The following is a 23685-nucleotide window of genomic DNA, read 5'->3' on the forward strand; positions in this document are numbered from 1 at the left end:
TTCTCCAATGCATGAAAGTGAAAAGTCAAAGTGAAGTCACTCAGTCATGTCCGACTCTTAGCGACCCCATGGACTGCAGCCCACCAGGCTCCTCTGTCCATGGGATTTTCCAGGCAAGAGTACCGGAGTGGGGTGCCATTGCCTTCTCCGATAGAGAGCCACTAGGCTGGTCATAATAAATTCCATTTACATATGAAGAAAACTGGCCAGCAGGTTTATCCATCAGTTTGTTTAATAAAAGCATCTGAGAAGCACAAAGTATTTTTTTACATTTTACTAATTTCTTACATGTTTAATAGCAAAACATCATCTGTGGTAAATGTTAAATTTTTAATAAAAAAGAAAATCCGCATAACATAATTTCTAGGTAATAACTTCCCCTCTCACCTTGTACCAAGTATGTTAAATTTTGATGGGAATTAACGGTTAATGATTCCCCAAAGTAGCCTGTATACTGAAAAAAATGTAAGATAACCTTTTACAAATAACAGATTCGGCAAAACTGACATCAATAAACTTTTACAAATGTCTTTAAAGATATATTTGAGTATCTATAAAACACTTCTTTTACAAATAGTAACTTTCTCATACCTGGAATGTTGTATAACAAGTCCCATAATTGTTCTTCTTCCATGTAACTCACAAAGACATTTCCAAATGTTTGTGGAGAGAAAGTGCAGTGGTACAATACTTGAAAGATAGCTTCTACCACACTGGATCCTTGGTTCAGATTATTTTCTGTATTGGAACTTTGTTCTTGAAAGGTACATTCTTGAAAAGAATAAAAATGATTTAGTAAGGTAGGTATCAATGAATATGATTACATTCCTATTCCTAATACTAGCATAACAGTGTAAAAATGTGTTCGATTATTATTTGCATAATAGGAGAAATGCCATATTCTTTCAGATCAAAGGTCCATTCCCCAAACCCAGTATAATTTCTGAGAGAATCATGGATATTTGTGGGGGAAAAGTTGTGAGAAAAACCACATGACATCATGTCAAAGGGCAACAGTAGTTTACTTTTATGACAGAATTCTTTATCCTCTTAAAGAAACATTTTTCATTTCTTTTCTCATTTAAAAGTAACACACATTCATTCTAAAAACTGTAAAAAAAATTCAGACTAAGAAACTAAGAAAACTAAAAGTGCACCAAATCCTACCAACCAGTGATTGTTACTATATTTAGAGCAGTATTTCATTCATATTATATACAAATATACACTATATATGTGTGTGTGTGTGTTTAACTTGAACATCAAACAGAATTATTTTATATACTCCTTAATATTGAAAATCTACTTATAACTAGTTGAATCTTTGTATCTCTCTTTGGGATTTTTGTTCTGAACATTATATACCCTTTATTCAGAACATAAATTTCATAGGAAATTCATAGTTATAGTGTTCTCAGTCTTATGCTATCAATTCTACAAATAAATTTATAAATGTTTCTCAAACCCATAGCTTCCTGTCATTTCAGAATGAAGAGCTTTCTCAGCTTGTTTCTCAATAAAATCAAATAGGAATTCCTACAAATGTTGGGGGCCGGCGTGAGGCACTCCGCCCATGGCAAAGGTCATGAGGAAGGAGGCTCGACATACGCAAAGGCGGGATCGAGCCTCAGGAGTCCCCCTGGAAATTCTCGAGCATCTACCCCCATAACCAGAGCCTGCCTACTTTACTACTTTGTGCTCTCCCCTACACCTCTGACTTTACGGGGGGCTGTCCCCCACCACCTCTTTCGGAGAAGGAGTTAACTTAGAGCTCCAGTTAATAATAATTCCTGGGCGTGACAGGAGTGTTTCAACCTACAAACCCCTCTGAAGGTTCTCTAACCTGCCTGACAGGCTTGTCCGGCCACATGTGATTGCTCACAGCCTCCCAACCATGAGAGGCACGAGATGCTTTAAACGTTATAAAAACAGGTTCCTTAGAAAAGTTAGAAAACCATTAGTATAAGTATAGTGGGCTAATTAGAAATTATATTGGTGAAGGGTTTTTCATTTGTTGAGCCAATGTTTACTGCTAAGTCTCCACATCCCCTGCCCTTTTACACATTAATGAATATATAGAAGAAATAAGAAGTATTAACCTTTGATACTAATCACATTAGACCTTAGGCTAAGCAAATTCTTTCCTTAATTAAAACCCACTGCACCCTCAACCTATAGGAATGTAACTTTATCTGGTACCTTCAGAAAGTGGCGTCTGTTTTAAGAATAATCAACCTTGGAGAAATAAGTGTTCTGGTTGACTGACCACTGTCATAAGGAGAGGGCCATAAATTGTCAGCAGGCCCCCTGGCCAGAAGATGATGAAACACCCCTAAGACTTCTGTCTACATTTGTATGAAGCACCTGACTTAAAGTCAGGACTGCTGTTCCCACGTGACTTTTGTATAACACCTCAGTGTATAAAAACAGACCCTGGAAAATAAAGAATTGGGATTAGTTCCTCGAAACACTGGTCTCCCCATGTCACTCTCTCTCTCACTCTGGTTGAGTCTCCATCTGGAGCGCGGAACCCGCCATGCTTACTAATTATGCCTGGGCTTCTAAGATCCAACTGGGGAGGCCTCAGTGTCTCCTCTCCTTCGGAAGAACGGAAGGACGCCTGCGGCCTACGTAAGTGGTGCAAGCTTCTTGTCTTGAAGTTTTATTGGTCTCCCACGTAAACCAAGCTACTCAGCCTCTTTTCTCCACTGAATTTTCCTACTGAGCTATCCTCATTCCATTACTCTTTACATCTTTAATTAATATAGAATTGAAGCTATTGTATCCTGATCCTCGCCGACGCCGTCCCCGCTTCGAACTCCCTGGATCAGCCGGGGCTGGACCCCGGCACACAAAGACACATTCATTTTAATCGCCCTTTTGAGTCCTCCTCTGGCTCCATTACCACTCTTCAAAGATCAGTTCCTCTACTGTTGCATTGACAGGTTGGACTGAAAAGGTGAAGTAATTTCTCTCTTGTTTAGACAGTTAGCATGCTATGTCCAGTATCATATGTAAAAGTATTTTTGAGTTAAAGATAATAATGACTCACGTTTCTCATAATTTAAATATATTGAAAAAACACAATCTAGATCATTTTGGAATAAGTACATTTATTTTCTTGCTCATTTGGAAGCTCATCACTTCTATAGTTCTTCTTGATAATTTTACTTCCGTGATTTGATTTTCATCATCTAGAGAGTCTTCCCTAGGATTTTTGCTGGAACTATTGATAAAACGGTGTCCTCCTTTTTCTGGGGCTGCTAAGCTGGTAGAAAGTAGGCTGGAAGTTACTAATGTCCATTCTGGGGAGAACTCCATGGAGAACCCATCACTTCATGCCAAATAGACGGGGTAACAGTGGAAACAGTGACAGACTTTATTTTTGGGGGCTCCAAAATCACTGCAGATGGTGACTGCAGTCATGAAATTAAAAGACGCTTGCTCCTTGGAAGAAAAGTTATGACCAATCTAGACAGCATATTAAAAAGCAGAGACATTACTTTGCCAACAAAGGTCCATCTAGTCAAGGCTATGGTTTTCCGAGTAGTCATGTATGGATGTGAGAGTTGAACTATAAAGAAAGCTGAGTGCAGAAGAATTGATGCTTTTGAACTGTGGTGATGGAGAAGACTCTTGAGAGTCCCTTGGACTGCAAGGAGATCCAACCAGTCCATCCTAAAGGATATCAGTCTTGGGTGTTCGTTGGAAGGACTGATGTTGAAGCTGAAACTCCAGTCCTTAGGCCACCTGATGAGAAGAGCTGATTCATTGGAAAAGACCTTGATGCTGGGAAAGATTGAGGGTGGGAGGATAAGAGGATGACAGAGGATGAGATGGCTGGATGGCATCACTGATTCAATGGACATGAGTTTGAGTAAACTTCGGGAGTTGGAGATGAACAGGGAGGCCTGGTGTGCTGCAGTCCATGGGGTCACAAAGAGTCAGACACGACTGAGTGAACTGAACTGAACTGAACCAAACCATTGAGAACCCAGCCAATAAAGTAAGTAGAACCAAGAGATGGCACAGTCCTGATGGGATGACACTGTGTGAGAGCCTGGATCCAGCACGCCTGTATACTTACGTTAGCGGAGCTGATAAATTTCCCTTTTTGGTTAATTTGGGTTTCTGCCACTTGCATTCTAAAGGGTCCTAAGCTTTTCATCAAGCATAAAAGGTTAAATGACAAACAATCCTAGTTCAGGCATTCATAATTTCACCTTTTTTTTTATCCAAATAGTTTCCTCAGTTCTCCCTGCCTTTCTGTCCCTCCAATTCACCTTATATTCAGTATCAGTTATCCTTTATGTCATTGCCCCATGTTTAAACCTTCCCCTGCTACTGCACTTTCTTAGAAATTCCTGAACCTCACAATCCAGAGTTTCCACAATCTTTCCCAAACTATGTTTTAATCCCCAGACCTCTGCTCCTCCCTAACTAGTGTACTTGTTTCCCTTGCACACGTTCCCTCCCATCTCCTTTTGATGGTCTCTACCACTTCAGTTCAATTCAGTTCAGTTGCTCAGTCATGTCCGACTCTTTGCAATCCCATGGACGGCAGCATGCCAGGCCTCCCTATCCATCACCAACTCCCGGAGTTTACCCAAACTCATGTCCATTGAGTTGGTGATGCCATCCAGCCATCTCATCCTCTGTCATCCCCTTCTCCTCTTGCCCTCAATCTTTCCCAGAATCAAGGTCTTTTCCAATGAGTCAGCTCTTCGCATGAGGTGGCCAAAGGATTGGAGTTTCAGCTTCAACATCAGTCCTTCCAATAAACACCCAGGGCTGATCTCCTTTAGAATGGACTGGTTGAATCTCCTTGCAGTCCAAGGGACTCTCAGGAGTCTTCTCCAACACCACAGTTCAAAAGCATCAATTCTTCTGCGCTCAGCTTTCTTTATAGTCCAACTTTCACATCCATACATGACCACTGGAAAAACCATAGCCTTGACTAGATGGACCTTTGTTGACAAAGTGATGTCTCTGCTTTTTAATATGCTACAACGTTCTGCCCCAGTAAAATTCCCAAGATTTAATCAGTCGATTACTATGTTGGCACTCACTGTACTAGATGCCGAAGCCTACACCTTCCATGAATTCACTGCCTGCCTCCTTGTGTATGTGTGGGGAGTGGGAATGACCGACATGTAAACAGTCGTTTCAGCAATGTAAAGATAAGTAGGATGACCGTACATCCTAGTTTGCCTCAGACAGTCCTGGTTTATGTCTATGGCTCTGGGGTAATTAGTCGTAGCATCCTCGTTCATTCTCAAAAATATCCTGGTTTGAATAAGCAATTATTCGATCACCTTAAGTCTAAGTGCTTCAAATAGAAGACACTGGAAATACAGAGGACGGTGCTTTACATTTGGGAAGGGAACACGGAGAAGTCACAGGGAAGATCATATCTCAGTGGAGTCTTTAAGGGGAAGTTGCAATTTACTGGCCTGACAAGGTTGAGGTGGGGAAGGTGCTTTCCAAGAAGACAGGAGAGTTGGTACAGGTAGCGGCTGGTCGGGTGACATGGCTGAAGTGGGAATGGTGGGAGGGAAGGGGAGGTAAAACTGGACAATTAACACAGCCTGAAAAATGAAGGCCCCATGAATCATGTACTGACAATAGAGACGGAGAAAGGGGATGGATATGAGGAATATTATAATAAAAATAATGAGGTGCATTACCATTGTTGCTATTACCAGCTAAATGTGTCAAGACATGTCAATGGATATTTTTTATTTCTATTTTCCCTTGCTTTGAAGAAAGTAGTCTATTTCTGTTTACTTGCCTCAGGGGTTTTTGCTCTTTGGAAAGCACAAACAGACTGAAGTCAGTTGCCCTCCTAGATTAAAAAAAAAAGAATGAAAGAAACAAAGAAAAGCTAAATCCACTGAATAGTTATTAGTTTGAACTAAAGGAAAAAAGCCACTTTTTATGAATCATAGTATTGGTACGGCCAGATGATATGAAAGTGGAATCATATGTGTCCGGCAGGGGCCAGGGGTGAGGGTCGGGAGAGAGGAGACCTCTGGCATTGGAGAGCGATGTCTTGGGCTACAGGCACTTTCCTGGAAGGCAGTGCACAGTGAGGCTTGTCTGGGGGAGGCAAGGAGGGACCCTGGATCCTTGACACGGGTTCTCAGTCTCATCAAAGGTTTCAAACCATACCTGACTGCTGTGCTTGGCAGGAGTGCTTGGAGAGGAAATAAAAAAGTGTACCTGTGCACCTGTAACCAGAGTGACCAGATAATTGAAAATTGATACAGTCTCACAGGGGACTTCTGTACTCCCCTGGGGTAAAGGTGGAAGTCCTAATAATAGCTACAGTTAAAAATCCTACCAGCCAGGCAGTTGGGGCTCAGAATCTTCATGAAATTGGTTTGAAGACAAAAAGTGACTTGGATATTCCTTGTGTATCTGAGTTTATGAATTGAGATTTATACCAACTCCATAAAAGCAGAGTTACTACCCACAAGGCACACTATGCTGAACATCACACGAGCTACTTTATGTCTAATTTCATCCTCATAATACTCTAAAGAGCCTCCTGATGAAGGCGAAAGAGGAGAGGGAAAAAGCTGGCTTAAAACTCAACATTCAAAAAACAGATCATGGCATCTGGCTCCATTACTTCATGGCAAATAGAAGCAGAAACGTGGAAGCACTGAGAGATTTTCTTGGGTTCCAAAATCACTGTGGATGGTGACTGTAGCCGTGAAATTAAGAGACACCTGCTCCTTGGAAGAAAAGCTAAGAAAAACCTAGACAGTGTATTGAAAAGCAGAGACATCACTTTGCCAACAAAGGTCCATGTAGTCAAAGCTATGGTTTTTCCAGTGGCCATATATGGATAGGGCTTCCCTGGTGGCTCAGATGGTAAAGAATCTGCCTGCAATACAGGAGACCTGGGTTCAATCCCTGGGTTGGGAAGATCCCCTGGAGAAGGGAATGGCTACCTACTCCAGTATTCTGGCCTGGAGAATTCCATGGACAGAGGAGCCTGGCAGGCTATAGTCCATGGGATCGCAAAGAGTCGGACACAACTGAGCAACTTTCACTTGTACAGATATGACAATTTTACCAGAAAGAAGGCTGAGCACTGAAGAATTGATGCTTTCGAATTATGGTGTTGGAGAAGTCTCTTGAGAATCCCTTGGTCAGCAAGGAGATCAAGCCAGTCAATCCTAAAGTAAATCGACCCTGAATATTTATTGGAAAGACTGATGCTGAAACTGAAGTACCACCTGATGTGAAGAGCCAATTTATTGGAAAAGACCCCAATGCTGGGAAAGATTGAGGGCAAAAGGAGAAGGGGGGACAGAGGATGAGATGGTTGGATGGCATCATCGACTCAATGGACATGATTTTGAGCAATCTCCAGGAAACAGTGAAGGACAGGGAAGTCTGGTGTGCTGCAGTCCATGCGGTTGCAGAGTCAGTCACGACTTGGCGACTGAACAACAGTGGGAGTTGGGGTGGGGGGTCCCTTAGAATCTTGGCCTAAGCCTTCTTCCAGCCTCATATCACAGCTTTACACCTGGCTTACTAATTCTGTTATCCTTTCATTTCAAAGATCTTTTTTACGTTTCCAGTTCTCCATCTCCAGCTCTGATCTTTCTCTTTCATTCTCTTTGCTGTGTTTCCTATTTTTGTCTAGGATACCACTATTGTCTGTTCATCCCCAGGCTCAATGCCTTAGCAATTTTTAATCCCTTCTCTAAATTGTTAGATGTAATGAAATAACTGGGTCCTTGCCCCCATCTCCCTTTCCATAATGTATCAAAGGTTGATTTGTCCTTCCATTGAGTCCCTTCTTCTCTGTTCCTAATGTAGGGCAGCAGAATTTGCCACCCTAAGATGTGTCTCTTTGACATATTAATTATTTTAAGCTGATTAGTTTTTAAGAAACAGCATACAAGGCAAAAACTCTGAAAACCAAGTAGGAGTTACCCTTAAGAAACAATCGATTTGTAAGGGAAATCTCCATTTGTTAAGGGAGTCTTATTGTACCTGGAAGAGGAGAACTACCAACTCTGTAGAAACTCTTATCAATGGAAAAGGCACTGACTTAAACCTGGATAATGACCTTACCCTGATCAACTTTGCTTCTGCTGGTAACCTCCCTTAACTGACTCTCCCCACCCTCAACATCCTTTTCTATCTTTAGCTGAGGGTGATATCAAATGTGCCTGCAATGCAGGAGACATGGGCTCTATCTCTGGGTCAGGAAGATCCCCTGGAGAAGGAAATGGCAATCCACTCCAGTATTCTTGCCTGGAGAATCCCATGGACAGAGGAGCCTAGTGGGCTATAGTTCATGGGGTTGCAAAGAGTTGGATACGACTGAGGGACTAATGTTAACTTCAGCCATTTAGGTGAGTTACTCAGTTTTTCCGGGTGGGTGGGTGGGTGTGGGTGTGTTAGTCACTCAGTCATGTCTGATGCTCTGTGACTGCATGGGACTGTAGCCTGCCTCCTCTGTCTATGGAATTTCCCAGGCAAGAATACAGGAGTGGGTTGCCATTTCCTTCTCCAGGGGATCTTTCCAACCCAGGGATCGAACCAGAGTCTCCTGTGTCTCCTGCAGTGGCAGGTGGATTCTTTACTACTGGGCCACCTGGGAAGCCTGAGTCCATGTATGCACGTTATCAACCTTTGGTTTGTCTCCTGTTGATCTCCAGTTTATTTCCTGGGCTCGCCGGAAGAATGTAGAAGGGTAGAGGCAAGTGTCTTCTTGCCTGATAGGGGAGACAAGGCAGGGTTGGGTTGGCTTGTGCGGCCTGCCTGACTACAGGGGGTGCATTCTGGCCCCTGCCCCCTCCGTTAAGTCCATCAGGGAAGGCTCTGCCACAGCAAGGGAGTCCTGTGTGTTTTGGCTCTGTTGGTCATTGGTGGTGGAGAGTGGAAAGCTGGGACCTTTGGAGGGATAAAGGGACCGGCTCAATCATGGAGTAGTGTTGGCAAGTCACATATTTGAAAGGGTATTCTCTGACCCCAGGTTTTGTCAATAATAAAGCTACTCTTTCGAATTCCGTCTGCCTTCTCCTTTATCTGTCAAACAGTTCCTATATTACATAAACAAATAAAAGATTTGGGAACAGGTTGTCTTTTCAATAACATTGAAGGGCCCTTTCCACTGCAGACATTATTTTAAACTCCTTGTGAGAAGAGAACTTGTTCGTGCTTCCGAGGAAGGGTGGTGTCAGGAAAGGAAGTCGACCACCAAGCCATCGGGAGGCTGTGTTTACTGCTTCCGAAGATTCACACATCTGTGGTGCCCCAGCTCTCTTCTTTCCACGACTGCTTAATTTTTGCTTTCCACAAGAATTGCTGTTAATGACAAGCTCCTGCTGAGTCACTAAATGGATTTGGCCGTAATGCTGGGAAAGAGTGTGCCATGAGCTCGGAATTGGATTAACCAGACCCTCAGGAGCATCCCCAACCAAGAGAAGAGACAGAAAGACGCACATTAGACATAGGGATGAGCCAGAAAGTGCACAGACAGAAAATGCAGTGTATAAAACAAGGACCTAAAACCTGGGACACCAGGCCAATAAATTAACACCAGAGAAAAAGGGGGTGGAGCATCACATGAACATTGTTTCAGAGAAGCACTAGATCTGAACGCCGCAGCCTAGATCACTATGGAAATTAACAGCAATAAAACTGAAAAAGTGAGTGAAGTCTCTTGGTCATTTCCGACTCTTTGCGACCTCTGTTGGGCTGCACCCCACAGGTCTACAGAGCCTGTACTTGCCCAGCTTCAAGGCCAAAGAGCCAGGAGTCAGAGACAGAAAGATCAATGGTTTAACGCAGCGGTCCCTAACCTTTTTGGCACCAAGGACTGGTTTCTTGGAAGACCATTTTTCCCGGGCTGGGGACAGGGGGGTGGTTCAGGTGGTCATGGGAGCGATGGGGAGGGGCAGGTGAAGAAGCATCACTCACTTGCCCACTGCTCACCTCCTGCAGAGCTGCCTGGTTCCTAACAGTATGCAGGCTGGTCCTGGCCCACAGTCTGGGGGCTGGCGACCCTGGTTAGTGGACGGGAGAGCTTACAGGTCTGGAGCAAGGTCCTGGAACAACACCTCACCACGGGCCTCACCATGTGCAGCAGGCTGCGGGCGGGACACGGCGGCAGTCCTGACTTCCAGAGAGAAGCGGAGATTGCCCGCTGTCAGGGAGCTGGCGTTAGGTGGCTCATTAGTTACCAGGGAAACTTACCGCTCCCTAGACAAGAACAATCAGCAGCTGGAGCCCAGGGCAAAGTAGGAAGGTCAGTCCTGTGCATAGGGTTTAGGTGAAGCAGGCACTGGCTGGGCAGGGGAAGCAAACACAGAACAACAGAGCAGCCATCTTGAGTGGCCTGACCCACAACCTGCCAATTATTCACAAGCTTTCAATAAATATGACTTATTACTGCCCCCCACCCAACTTATGCTTCCCTTGTGGCTCAGATGGTAAAGAATCCACCTGCAATGCAGGAGACCTGGGTTCGATCCCTGGAGAAGGGAAAGGCTACCCACTCCAGGATTCTGGCCTGGAGAATTCCATGGACAGTCCATGGGGTTGCAAAGAGCCGGACATGACTGAGCGACTTTCACTTTCACCCCAACTTATTCTGATAAAATGTGAAATCTTTAAAAAGACATCTGAGGAAATGGAGCTTAAATATATGAAGATCAAAAATATCATTCTTTTTAGAGATCCTCTGGACCAAGTTTTTTTCCTAGGAATTATTATTATGTTGCTTTACGTTCTAAAATGCTTGTATATAAATTGAAGTTCACCAGTTACAACTTATCCTATGCTTTTTCCTCAAAACCTAAATAATCATTGGACATTGGGTTTCGAGCTCTTTTGAATACCCAGAGTCCTAAATTCTGGACTATGACGGTGGAGAGATGAGCAGCAGGTCTTTATTGAATATCTGCAATGGTACAAGCTCTATGCTAAGCATTTCACATACAATTTCACATTTATTTTGAGCCTTGTAAAAATTCCATTTTCTTTTTAATAAACGAAGAAACCAAGTCTTAAAGAGGCTGACCCTTAATGAAATGAAGGAGAGAAAAGCGTTTTTAAAATAATCAAGAAAATAGCTACATTCAATAAAGATTTATGACTGAGCAACTGATTCCAGTTCCTTGAAATCTGATAACCTGTACATGGCATACACAGGCAATTGTGTATGTTCAAAAATTATTTTGTTTTATTTACACATTAGTAAACGTAGATAGGCAATTTCAAACAGTTCTGTCTGTTTTGACCTGTATCTACTGAAGTCCTTCCTTATGCTCTCTAGAAGGTAGGATATTCCAAAGTGCATTTGTGGGATGTTAATGGGTAGCACATATGTTCTGGGAAGTGCTGGCTTCAACAATAGTAAACACTTTGGTTTTTTGCAGGATTTTTCATAGCCTTTTATTATTCATGAGCTCTGTGACTCTCTAAGAAGGCATTTTAGTATATATGTGGTGTTTCTAAGCATTTTTGACCATGAAACCCTTTTCTAGTATTGCATCTAGCAAGAGTGCTATTCAATAAAACTGAATCTAGGAATTATGTTTGCAAAGAGTCTCTTACATTAACTACAAGCCTTTTAGGTTTGCAAATCAAAGTGAGCAGCTTAAATGGAAAAGGAACAGGTGAAAGAACAAAGGGCTATTCTGCATAAGAACATTCTCAACTGGAAAAGAAATTACAAAGCAGGTTATCAAAGTTGTATTTAATTTGAATTCAAACAAATCATTTGTGGAGCAAAGAGGAATTTTGCTTCAGCAGTAGGTGCTGGCAAGACTAACAAGCACAGCCAAGATAGGTCTTTAAAACTTTGATTTTTACCCTACAGATTAACGCCAACTTCTAACTGATTAAGAAACATAATGAGGTCATATGGTTGGCAGACACCTTACACGGAGCTCCATTATTTAGTCAATAACTGAATAAATACTTGTGGAGTAAATGAATAAAAAGCCTTCTAGCATCTGTGACAATGCTGACCTAGCTTCCTTTAGAATCCTTTCAGGAGTAGGCTATCCACCACCATTCAAGGCAGCTGGCTGTCTACTGCTTTGGACAGCTCAAGTTACCAAACTGCTTCTTGCATTTAAAAAACAGAGACAGAACACTTATTAGAAAGGTCCACAGAAATCTAGGCTAGTCTCTTTAGGTGAACAGAGAAAAGACACACAGAGTTGTAAACAACATCCTCAGTTATCATTACAGATGACCATTCGGTGTTTTGGTTGACAGGCAAAATCCATTTCCTTTTAACTTATTCCCAACCATGTCCACTTGCAAAATTGAATAGCATAGTTTTGTTTTTTCATTTTTTTTCTACATGATGACTTAAAATATTTCAATGTAGTTATCCTGACTCCTCTAGTTTTTTTCTTCTCCAAGCTACACATACCCAATTCATTCAAGCAAGGTATGGCTCGGTTTTCACTTCATATCACTTTGACTCATCAGTGGGCATTTGCCACTTAAGCAGTTTGTGCCAAGGAAAGACCATTAAGCACAGGTGGACTGTTGGTCCAAATTCTGCAACTGGCAGACTTAAGGACGAAGAAAAGAGTTTTGAGCTTCACTTGTGCTCTTGAATAAGCACAAAGTCCACTGAGCAAAAGGTATTAATATTTCAAAGGGAAATTTCCTCTGTCAGGTAGACACCATGCCTATCTGTCCAGCAGGAATGTCTACTCAGACCATGGAAGAGGAGTTAAAAGCACAATGCTAGGTCTATGGACCACAGCCTTGTCTAACTCAATGAAACTAAGAGCCATGCTGTGTAGGGCCACCCAAGCTGGACGGGACATGGTGGAGAGTTATGACAAAACGTGCTCCACTACAGAAGGGAAGGGCAAATCACTTCAGTATTCCTGCCTTGAGAACCCCATGAACAGCATAAGAAGGCAAAAAGATAGGACACTGAAAGAGGAACTCCCCAGGTTGGTAGGTGCCCAATATGCTACTGGAGAAGAGTGGAGAAGTAACTCCAGAAAGAATGAAGAGGCGGAGCCAAAGCAAAAACAACACCCAGTTGTGGATGGGACTGGTGATGGAAGTAAAGTCCGATGCTGTAAAGAACAATATTACCTAGGAACCTGGAATGTTAGGTCCATGAATCAAGGTAAATTGGAAGTGGTCAAACAGGAGATGGCAAGAGTGAACATGGACATTTTAGGAATCAGTGAACTACAATGGACCGGAATGGGCAAATTTAAATCAGATGACCATTGTATCTGCTACTGTGCTCATAAATCCCTTAGAAAGAAATGGAGTAGCTCTCATAGTCAACAAAAGAGTCCAAAACAAAGTACTTGGGGGCAATACCAAAAATGACAGAATGATCTCTGTTTGTTTCCAACACAAACCATTCAATATAACATTAATCCAAGTCTATGCCCCAACCACTAATGCAGAAAAGCTGAAGTTGAATGGTTCTGTGAAGACTTACAAGACCTTCACCAAAAGGTGACCAGGCTTCAACAGTATGTGAACTGTGAACTTCCAGATGTTCAAAGTGGATTTAGAAAAGGCAGAGGAACCAGAGATCAAGTTACCAACACAGTTGGATCATCAAAAAAGCAAGAGAGTTCCAGAAAAACATCTACTTTGGCTTTATTGACTATATCTAAGCCTTTCACTTTGTGGATCACAACAAACTGTGGAAAATTCTTCAAGAGATGGGATACTAGACCACCATACCTTCCACCTGAGAAATCTGTATGCAGGTCAAGAAGCAAGAGTTAGAACTGGATATAGAACAACAGACTGGTTCCAACTCGGGAAAGGAATATGTCAAAGCTGCATTTTGTCACCTTGCTTATTTAACTTAATGCAGAGTACATCATGCAAAATATTGAGCTGGATGAAGCACAAGCTAGAATCAAGATTGCTGGGAGAAATATCAATAACCTCAGATATGCAGATAACACCACCCTAAGGCAGAAAACAAAGAAGAATTAAAGAGCCTCTTGATGAAAGTGAAAGAGGAGCGTGAAAAAGCTGGCTTAAAACTCAACATTCAGAAAACTATGATCATGGCATCTGATCCCATCACTTCATGGAAAATAGATGGGGAAAAAAATGGAAACAATGAGAGACTTTATTTTCTTGCGCTCCAAAATCACTGTAGATGGTGAATGCAGCCATGAAACTGAAAGACGCTTGCTCCTTCGAAGAAAAGCTATGACCAACCTAAACAACTTATTAAAAAAGCAGTGTCATTACTTTGCCAACAAAGGTCCATCTAGTCAAAGCTATGGTTTTTCCAGTGGTCATGTATGGATGTGAGAGTTGGATTATAAAAAAAGCTGAGTGCCGAAGAATTGATGCTCTTGAACTGTGGTGTTGGAGAAGACTCTTCAGAGTCCCTTGGACAGCAAGGAGATCCAACTAGTCCATCCTAAAAGAAATCAGTCCTGAATATTCATTGGAAGGACTGATGCTGAAGCTGAAACTCCAATCCCTTGCCCACCTGATTCATTGGAAAGACCCTGATGCTGGGAAAGATTGAAGGTGGGAGGAGAAGGGGACGACAGAAGTTGAGATGGTAGGATGGCATCACTGACTCAATGGACATGAGTTTGAGCAAGCTCCAGGACTTGGTGATGGACAGGGAAGCCTAGTGTGCGGCAGTCCATGGGTCGCAAAGAGTTGGACACGACTGAGTGACTGAACTGAAGTCTATATGTGGGTCTTCTCGCCAAATGACCACCTTGCAGAAATGTGAGCACCTGAGTGCTGCACAATATTCCTGAACAAGGCTTGACAACTACAGCCCTGGGGACATGACCAGCATGATTCCTGTTTCAGGAAGGCCCAAAGCCAAGAATGTTTTTTTACTTTTGTAAATGGTTGAAAAAGAATCAAAAGTAGAATATGATTTGTAACACAAAATATAGGCAAAATTCAAATTTCAGTGTCCATAAAAAAAATGTTAATGGAGTATTGGTGGTGGAGTTCAAGAATGCTACATCAAAAGAAGGCATTTTGATATTCTTAATATTTTAAGTTAACGGAGTTAAGAAAAGAGCAGAAGCAGGAAGGTCACTCTGATTCCCTGCTGCCCTTCTCCTTGAAACGTGTCATAAAATGCTCACGTCTCTGGTATAGCTCCCCTCCCTATACGAGGGGAACAGGTGCATCCTTATCTCTGAAGTCAAAAGGACACTGAGAAGAATCCTAGCAAATAAGCCTTGCTAAGTTTTCCCCAGTTTTCTTACAGTTACCTCACATTACTTGACCTATTGTATTTCTCCACGACTATCCATTCTTCATTATGTGTCGTTGCTCAGTTTTGTCCGACTCTTTGTGACCCCATGGACTGTAGCCTACGACGCTCCTCCCTCTATAGGATTTTCCAGGCAAGAGTACTGGAGTGGGGTGCCATTTCCTTCTCCAGGGGATCTTCCCAACCCAGGGATCGAACCCGGGTCTCCTGCATTGCAGGCAGATGCTTTACCCTCTAAGCCAAACCTAGCCTAATGACATTTTCTGTTTCTCTGGATCTTTACTTTCTTAGGAAGGATCCTGTGTCATGTAAAACTTATATTAAATAAATACATGTGCTTTTCTCCTGTCACTCTCTCTTTGTTAGTTTAATTTTCAAACCAGCCAGTGACCCTAAAACGGTTGAGGAAAACCTTCCTCCACTGCAGTCACATCATTTGCTTATGTATGGTCCTGCTATAATGGTAGAGTTTGGTCGCTGTGATGGAGACTGTTGTTGTTCAATCGCTCAGTCGTGTCTGACTCTTTGTGACCCTATGGACTGCAGCACCCTAGGCCTCCCTGTCCATCATCAACTCCTGGAGCTTGCTCAAACCCATGTCCATTGAGTTGGTGATGCCATCCACCATCTCATCCTCTGTCGTCCCCTTCTCCTCCTGCCTTCAATCTTTCTTCTCACTGGAGAAGAAAATGGCAACCCATTCCAGTGTTCTTGCCTGGAGAATCCCAGGGACAGGGGAGCCTGGTGAGCTGCCGTCTATGGGGTCGCACAGAGTCGGACACAACTGAAGTGACTTAGCAGCAGCAGCAAGATGTGCAACCTAGACCAGAATATGCATGTTAAACTGGTGAAGAGCAGGACAAGATTCTGGGCAAGTCAATCATCTCCAGAGTACAAAGTACACTGCTTGTGTCTAAAGGATTAGGGTCCATACTCTATAAGCGGGCTTCCCTGGTGGCTCAGGGTTAAACAATCCACCTGCAATGCAGAAGATGCAGGAGACACAGGTTTGATCCCTAGGTTGGGAAGACCCCCTAGAAATGGCAACCCATTCTAGGATTCTTGCCTGGAAAATCCTATGGACAGAGGAGCCTTGTGGGCTACAGCCCATGGGGTCGCAAAAGAGTCAGACACAATTTAGGACTGTGCAACAACATCGTTTACAAACACCTCTATAAGTAGTGGGCAGTCACTAAAGGTTTTTAGCAGAGAAGAAGTGACATAATCAGACCTGTATTCAAATAAGAACAAGCTTTGTGACTACTGTGAACGTTCTGATAAATGGATTATAAATAATCTTAAGTAAATTATGTCTCTTTAAAAACATAATTCTTTGGAAAGATAAATCACATACCCCAATTTTTTGCCAATGATAGCAATAGAAACTTTATATGATGGCCTTGCTTCTCAAAAGGTGGTCCAGGCACCAGCAGCATCAAGAGCAGTATTACCTGGCAGCTTGTTAGAAAAGCAGAATTTCAGGTACCCCCCACCCCAACAAGACCTAAAATCAAAATCTGCAGTTTTAAACAGCTACCCGCACTACAAAGTTCGGAAGCCTTGGTTTATGTTATCATGCCCTACAGTCACCCTACCCTCATGCAGACTCAGCACAGACCCTAGATGACAACTGTCTCTGGGACCTGAATAATTCTATATTATTCTATAATAATAATTATAATTCTATAATAATATTCTAGGCTAGTCTGTCATCATTGGTGGATAGGAGCCTTGGTTGGAAAGACTTAAGGCAAAAACTACAAATATAACTCCACTGTTCTAAGTAAGAATATGGTACAAATCAAGGAAAGAAAAAAAATATATTGAAAAAATGAGAATACAGACATTGTCACTAGAAAAAGTAACCAAGGACATTAAAGTTAGGAGTGCAAAGGGTACCATGAGGGAGCATTTTAGTTTTGGTTACTTCTTTCCAAGACAGCTATAAAATGGCATTTTAGTCACACATAAAGTGAAACACACACACACACACACACACACACACACGATGTACAATAAAACACAAAGGCTCTGCCATAATATTCCTTATTATCCAAAAGACTAAGAAAATAGAGAATTTGAGTTGATCTGGCTTCCCAGGTGGCTCAGATGGTAAAGAACACACCTGTAATGCAGGAGACCTTGGTTTGATCTCTAGGTTGAGAAGACCCCTAGGAGAAGGGAATGGCCCAGTTCAGTTGCTCAGCATGTCCGACTCTTTGCAACCCATGGACTACAACACGCCAAGCTTCCCTGTCCATCACCAACTCCTGGTGCTTGCTCAAACTCATGTACATCGAATTGGTAATGCTATCCAACCATCTCATACTTTATCTTCCTCTTCTCCTCCTGCCATCAATCTTTCCCAGCATCAGTGTCTATTCCAATGAGTCAGTTCTTCACATCAGGTGGCCAAAGTATTGGAGTTTCAGCTTCTAAAGTATTGGAGTTTCAGCTTCTAAAGTATTGGAGTTTCAGCTTCAGCTTCCAATGAATATTCAGGATTGATTTCCTTTAGGGTAGACTGCTTTAATCTTCTTGCTGTCCAGGAGACTCTCAAGAGTTCTCCAACACCACAGTTTAAAAGCATCAATTCTTTGGTGCTCAGCTTTCTTTTTTTTTTTTTTTTTTCAGCTTTCTTTATACTCCAACTCTCATATCCATACATGACTACTGGAAAAACCATAGCTTTGACGAGACAGACCTTTGTTGGCAAAGTAATTTCTCTGCTTTTTAATATGCTGTCTACGTGTTGGTCATAGCTTTTCTTCCAAGGAGTAAGCGTCTTTTAATTTCATGGCTGCAATCACCATCTGCAGTGATTTTGGAGTCCAAGATAATAAACTCTGTCACTGTTTCCCCATCTATTTGCTATGAAGTGATGGGACCAGACGCCATGATCTTCGTTTTCTGAATGTTGAGTTTTAAGACAGCTTTCTCATGCTCCTCTTTCACTTTCATCAACAGGTTCTTTAGTTCTTCTTCACTTTCTGCCATAAGGCTGTGTCATCTGCATATCTGAGGTTATTGATATTTCTCCTGGCAGTCTTGACTCCACCTTGTGCTTCCTCCAGCCTGGCATTTTGCATGATGTACTCTGCATATATGTTAAATAAGCAGGGTGACAATATACAGGCTTGACGTACTCCTTTCCCAATTTGGAACTAGTCTGTTGTTCCATGTCCAGTTCTGTTTCTCTGGACCTGCATACAGTTTTCTCAGGAGGAAGGTCTGGTATTCCCATTTCTTTCAGAATTTTCCATAGTTTGTTGTGATCCACACAGTCAAAGGCTTTGGCGTAATCAATAAAACAGAAGTAGATATTTTTCTGGAACTCTTGCTTTTTTGATGATCCAACGGATATTGGATCTCTGGTTCCTCTGCCTTTTCTAAATCTACCTTGATCATCTGGAAATTCACAGTTCACGTATTGTTGAAACCTGGCTTGGAGAATTTTGAGCATTACTTTGCTAGTGTGTGAGATGAGTGCAATTGTGCAGTAGTTTGAACATTCTTTGGCATTGCCTTTCTTAGGGATTAGAATGAAAACTGACTTTTTCCAGTCTTGTAGCCACTGCTGAGTTTTTCAAATTTGCTGGCATATTGAGTGCAGCACTTTCACAGCATCATCTTTTAGGATTTGAAAGAGCTCAACTGGAATTCCATCACCTACACTAGCTTTGTTCATAGTGATGCTTCCTAAGGCCCACTTGACTTCACATTCCAGGATGTCTGACTCTAGGTGAGTGATCACACCATCATGGTTATCTGGGTCATGAAGATCATTTTTGTATAGTGCGTCTATGTACACAATCCTGTATTCCTGCCTTGATAATTCCATGGACAGAGGAGTCTGGCAGTAGTCACGGACTACAGTCCATGGAGTTGCAAAGAGTAGAAAATGACTGAGCAACCAACATTTTCCTTCATTTTAAGTTAACCAACCCTTTGTAGTGGTAGCAGTGATTTATATAGAATTTTCTGTAGATCTGTTTCTTGATTACCCTTAGGCACTGTGTTACATGGTTGAAAAGTACAGAATGTACTACCAACATTATCCACGACAGAGGTTCCTGATAGCTTTCATGAATTGAGCCTCTCTGTAATTTTGTGAGCTTTCTGTGGCTCTGCTGCGATGCCCTGCGGTGTGGTGGGTGAAGGCACAGTCTCTGAACACCAGTTTTGCCTTAAATCCTGCTTTGCCAATTATGAGGCATGTAACGTGGACAAATGACTTGATTTCTCTGTCTTACCTTCTGCCTCTATAAAATGGAGATGATAATTGTACCTGCCACACAGAGTTGTTTTGAGGATTCAGTGAGTGAACACATTTAAAGTACTTAGAGGCAGTGTCTGGAACATGTTAAAAATGATGTATTTTCTAGTTTGTTGTGGTTGTTATATTACAACTGAAAATCACCAGAAGCCAAGAAATTTTACTGAGGATCATTCTTGGCGCAATGGGCAAAGGAAAGAGGGTTAGTCACACTTCATTCAAATGTCACTAGCAGGAAAAGGCCAACTGTGAACAACTGGGAAATTGCCAGAAATTTGTTCCTTTGATGTCACAAGTCAGACACTGGTTAAGGCCATGTGGCCTCAGTGAGGTAATGCCAAAACAACTGCCTTGGGTTTTTAACATCAATAATCCAAAATAATGTCTTATACATTTAAAATCTGAGGTTTTTTCCTTCAAATTTAGAATATCCCATCTTAAAAATAAAACCAACAAACATTACCTTCTCAAGTCCACTGAACCTTAGCCAAACTTCCTAGAAGCTTGCAGCCCATGAAGCACATATTATAAATTAAAAGTTTACTATATATTTATTTATTAAATTTTGCTATTTTCTGACACTCAGTGAGTTGTACCTCATATTACAAAAAAGTTATTTCTGTATATACTCTGCTGATTCTTTTTAAAATAAATAGAAATTCTGGTAAATCATTTTCATAGTTCAGTTCAGTGGTTCCGCCATGTTTGACTCTTTGTGACCCCACTGACTGCGGCACGCCACGCTCCCCTGTGCATCACTAACTCCCAGGGCTTGCTCAAACTCAAGTCCATAGAGTTGGCGATGCCATTCAACCATCTCATCCACTGTCATCCCCTTCTCCTCCTGCCTTCAATCTTTCCCAGCATCAGGGTCTTTTCAACAAGTCAGCTCTTCCCATCAGGTGGCCAAAGTATTGGACTTTCAGCTTCAGCATCAGTCTTCCCAATGAATATTCAAAACTGATTTCCTTTAGGATGGACTGGTTTGATCTCCTTGCTGTCCAAGGGACTCTCAAGAGTCTTCTCTAACACCACAGTACGAAAGCATCAATTCTTCGGTGCTCAGCCCTCTTTATAGTCCAACTCTCACATCCATACGTAACTACTGGAAAAATCATAGCTTTGACTATACAGACCTTTGTTGCAAAGTAATGACTCTGCTTTTTAATATGCTGTCTAGGTAAGTCATAGCTTATCTTCTAAGGAGCAAACATCTTTAAGTTTCATGGCTGCAGCTACCATCTGCAGTGATTTTGGAACCCAAGAAAATAAAGTATGTCACTGCTTCCATTGTTTCCCCATCAATTTGCCATGGAGTGATGGGACAGATGCCATGATTTTAGCTTTCTGAAAGTTGAATTTTAAGTCAACTTTTTCACACTCTTCTTTCACATTCATCAAGAGGCTTTTTAGTTCCTCTTCACTTTCTTCCATTAGGGTGGTGTCATCTGCATATATGAGGTTATTGATATTTCTCTTTGGAATCTTGATTCCAGCTTGTTTTTCATCCAGCCAGGCCTTTCAGATGCTGTACTCTGCATATAAGTTAAACAAGCAGGGTGACAATATACAGCCTGATGTACTCCTTTCCCAATTTGGAACCAGTCTGTAGTTCCATGTCCGGTTCTAACTGTTGCCTCTTGACTTGCATATAGATTTCTCAGAAGGAAGGTCAGGAGGTCTACTATTTCCATATCTTGAAGGAATTTTCCAGTTTGTTGTGATCCACACAGAAAAAGGCTTTAGCATAGTCAATAAAGCCGAAGTAGATATTTTTCTGGAACTCTCTTGCTTTTTTCTATGATCCAGTAGATGTTGGCAATTTGATCTCTGGTTCCTCTGCCTTTTCTAAATCCAGCTTGATCAGCTGAAAGTTCTTGGTTCATATACTGCTGAAGCCTAGCTTGGAGAATTTTGAGCATTACTTTACTAGCGTGTGAGATGAGTGCAATTGTGTGGTAGTTTGAACATTTTTGGCATTGTCTTTCTTTGGGATTGGAATGAAAACTGACCTTTCCAGTCCTGCTGAGTTTTCCAAATTTGCTGGCATATTGAGTGCAGCACTTTCACAGCATCATCTTTTAGGATTTGAAATAGCTCAACTGGAATTCCATCACCTCCACTAGCTTTGTTCACAGTGATGCTTCCTAAGGCCCATTTTACTTAGCATTCCAGCATGTCTGGCTCTAGTGAGTAATCACACTATCGTGGTTATCTGGGTCATGAAGATCTTTTTTGTATAGTTCTTCTATGTATTCTTGCCACCTTTTCTTAATATTTTCTCCTTTTGTTAGGTCCACAGCATTTTTGTCCTTTATTGTGCCCATCTTTGCATGAAATGTTTGCTTGGTATCTCTAAATATCTTCAAGAGATCTCTAGTCTTTCCCATTCTATTATTTTCCTCTATTTCTTTGCACTGATCAGTTAGGAAGGCTTTCTTATTTCTCCTTGCTATGCTTTGGAACTCTGTATTCAGATGCTTATATTTTTCCTTTTCTCCTTTACCTTTTGCTTCTCTTCTTTTCTCAGCTCTTTGTAAGGCTTCATCAGACAACCATTTTGCCTTTTGCATTTCTTCTTCTTGTTGATGGTTTTGATCACTGCTTCCTGTACAATGTTATGAACCTCGGTCCATTGTTCTTCAGGCACTCTGTCTATCAGATCTAATCCCTTGAATCTATTTGTCATTTCCACTGTATAATCATAAGGGATTTGATTTGGGTCATACCTGAATTGTGTAGTGGTTTTCCCTACTTTCTTCAATTTCAGTCTCAATTTTGCCATAAGGAGTTCATGATCTGAGTCACAGTGAGCTCCTGGTCATGTTTTTGTTGACTGTATGGAGCTTCTCCATCTTTGGCTGCAAATAATGTAATCAATATGATTTCGGTATCAACCATCTGGTGATGTCCATGTGTAGAGTCTTCTCCTGTGTTGTTGGAAGAGGGTGTTTGGTATGATCAGTGTGCTGTCTTGGCAAAACTGTGAGCCTTTGCCCTGCCTCATTTTCTACTCCAAGGCCAAACTCTCCTGTTACCTAGGTATCTCTTGATTTCCTACTTTTGCATTTAGGTCACCTCTGATTAAATGGACATCTTTTTTGGGTGTTAGTTCTAGAAGGTCTTATAGGTCTTCACAGAACTGTTCAACTTCAGCTTTTCAGCATTAGTGGTTTGGGCATGGGCTTGAATTACTGTCATATGAATGGTTTGCATTAGAAACGAACAGAGATCATTCTGTCATTTTTGGTATTATCCCCAAGTACTGTGTTTTGGACTCCTTTGTTGACTGTGAGGGCTATTCCATTTCTTCTAAGGGATTCTTGCACACAGTAGAAGATACAATGGTCATCTGAATTAAATTTGCCCATTCCGGTCCATTGTAGTTCACTGATTTCTAGAATGTCGATGTTCACTCTTGCCATCTCCTGTTTGACCACTTCTAATTTACCTTGATTCATGGACCTCACATTCCAGGTTCCTAGGCAATATTGTTCTTTACAGCATCGGACTTTACTTCCATCACCTGTCACTCCACCACTTGCTCATTTTCAGAGAGCAAGACCTAAAGCTACAGACACAAACCCCTTATATTTTAATGTTTATAATATATGGTTGTCTATCCAAAAAAAGAACTTTACCTAACAGAATTTAATAATTGCTTATTGGGTGAAGAGGACTTTGTTTTTAAAATACACTCAATAAAAATGTATATTTATAATCTCCATTCTTATTCCTGAGCCAATTTAACAAAAGTTAAATTTTATCAATTAGACTAAAAAGAGACTATTCATAAAGAAAAGTCTCCCATAAACAGGCCAATAGTTATGTTGTTTGAAACACCTAATCAGAACATTTTACTCTAAAATTTTGCTTTCCTAAAGATATGATCAAACTTCTAAATTACCAAATGATATTGAATGAAGAGAAAATCTCTGAAAAAATATTACATATGTATTTTTAGGTGCATAATAATTTTGACCTTAGTCTAGTTAATAAGATTCCCTGAGCATATTGTTTCTAACTTAAAGTGACAAGGTTTCTAATGGAGTTTAATAAGTCAGTCAATCAATTGATCAGTAAATTCTGTCACTTCATCCTTACGCTAATGAAGTAGCTAACAAAATTAATACAAGACAATACCAAAGCAGCTAAGATCAAACATAAC

General features: G+C 41.5%; 1 protein-coding gene across 2 annotated transcripts in view; it reads right to left on the bottom strand.

The window, feature by feature from the left end:
- MCTP1 (multiple C2 and transmembrane domain containing 1) overlaps positions 1–23685 on the bottom strand; it is a 1071916-nt gene that overhangs the window by 227178 nt on the left and 821053 nt on the right. For both annotated transcript variants that reach the window (XM_059888261.1, XM_010807608.3), the window contains one exon: positions 592–771. In XM_059888261.1, coding sequence (XP_059744244.1) covers positions 592–771 — 180 coding nt within the window. The remainder of the gene's footprint in view (positions 1–591; positions 772–23685) is intronic.

This window comes from Bos taurus, chromosome 7, assembly GCF_002263795.3.
Source record: "Bos taurus isolate L1 Dominette 01449 registration number 42190680 breed Hereford chromosome 7, ARS-UCD2.0, whole genome shotgun sequence".
NCBI classification, from domain to species: Eukaryota; Metazoa; Chordata; class Mammalia; order Artiodactyla; family Bovidae; genus Bos; species Bos taurus.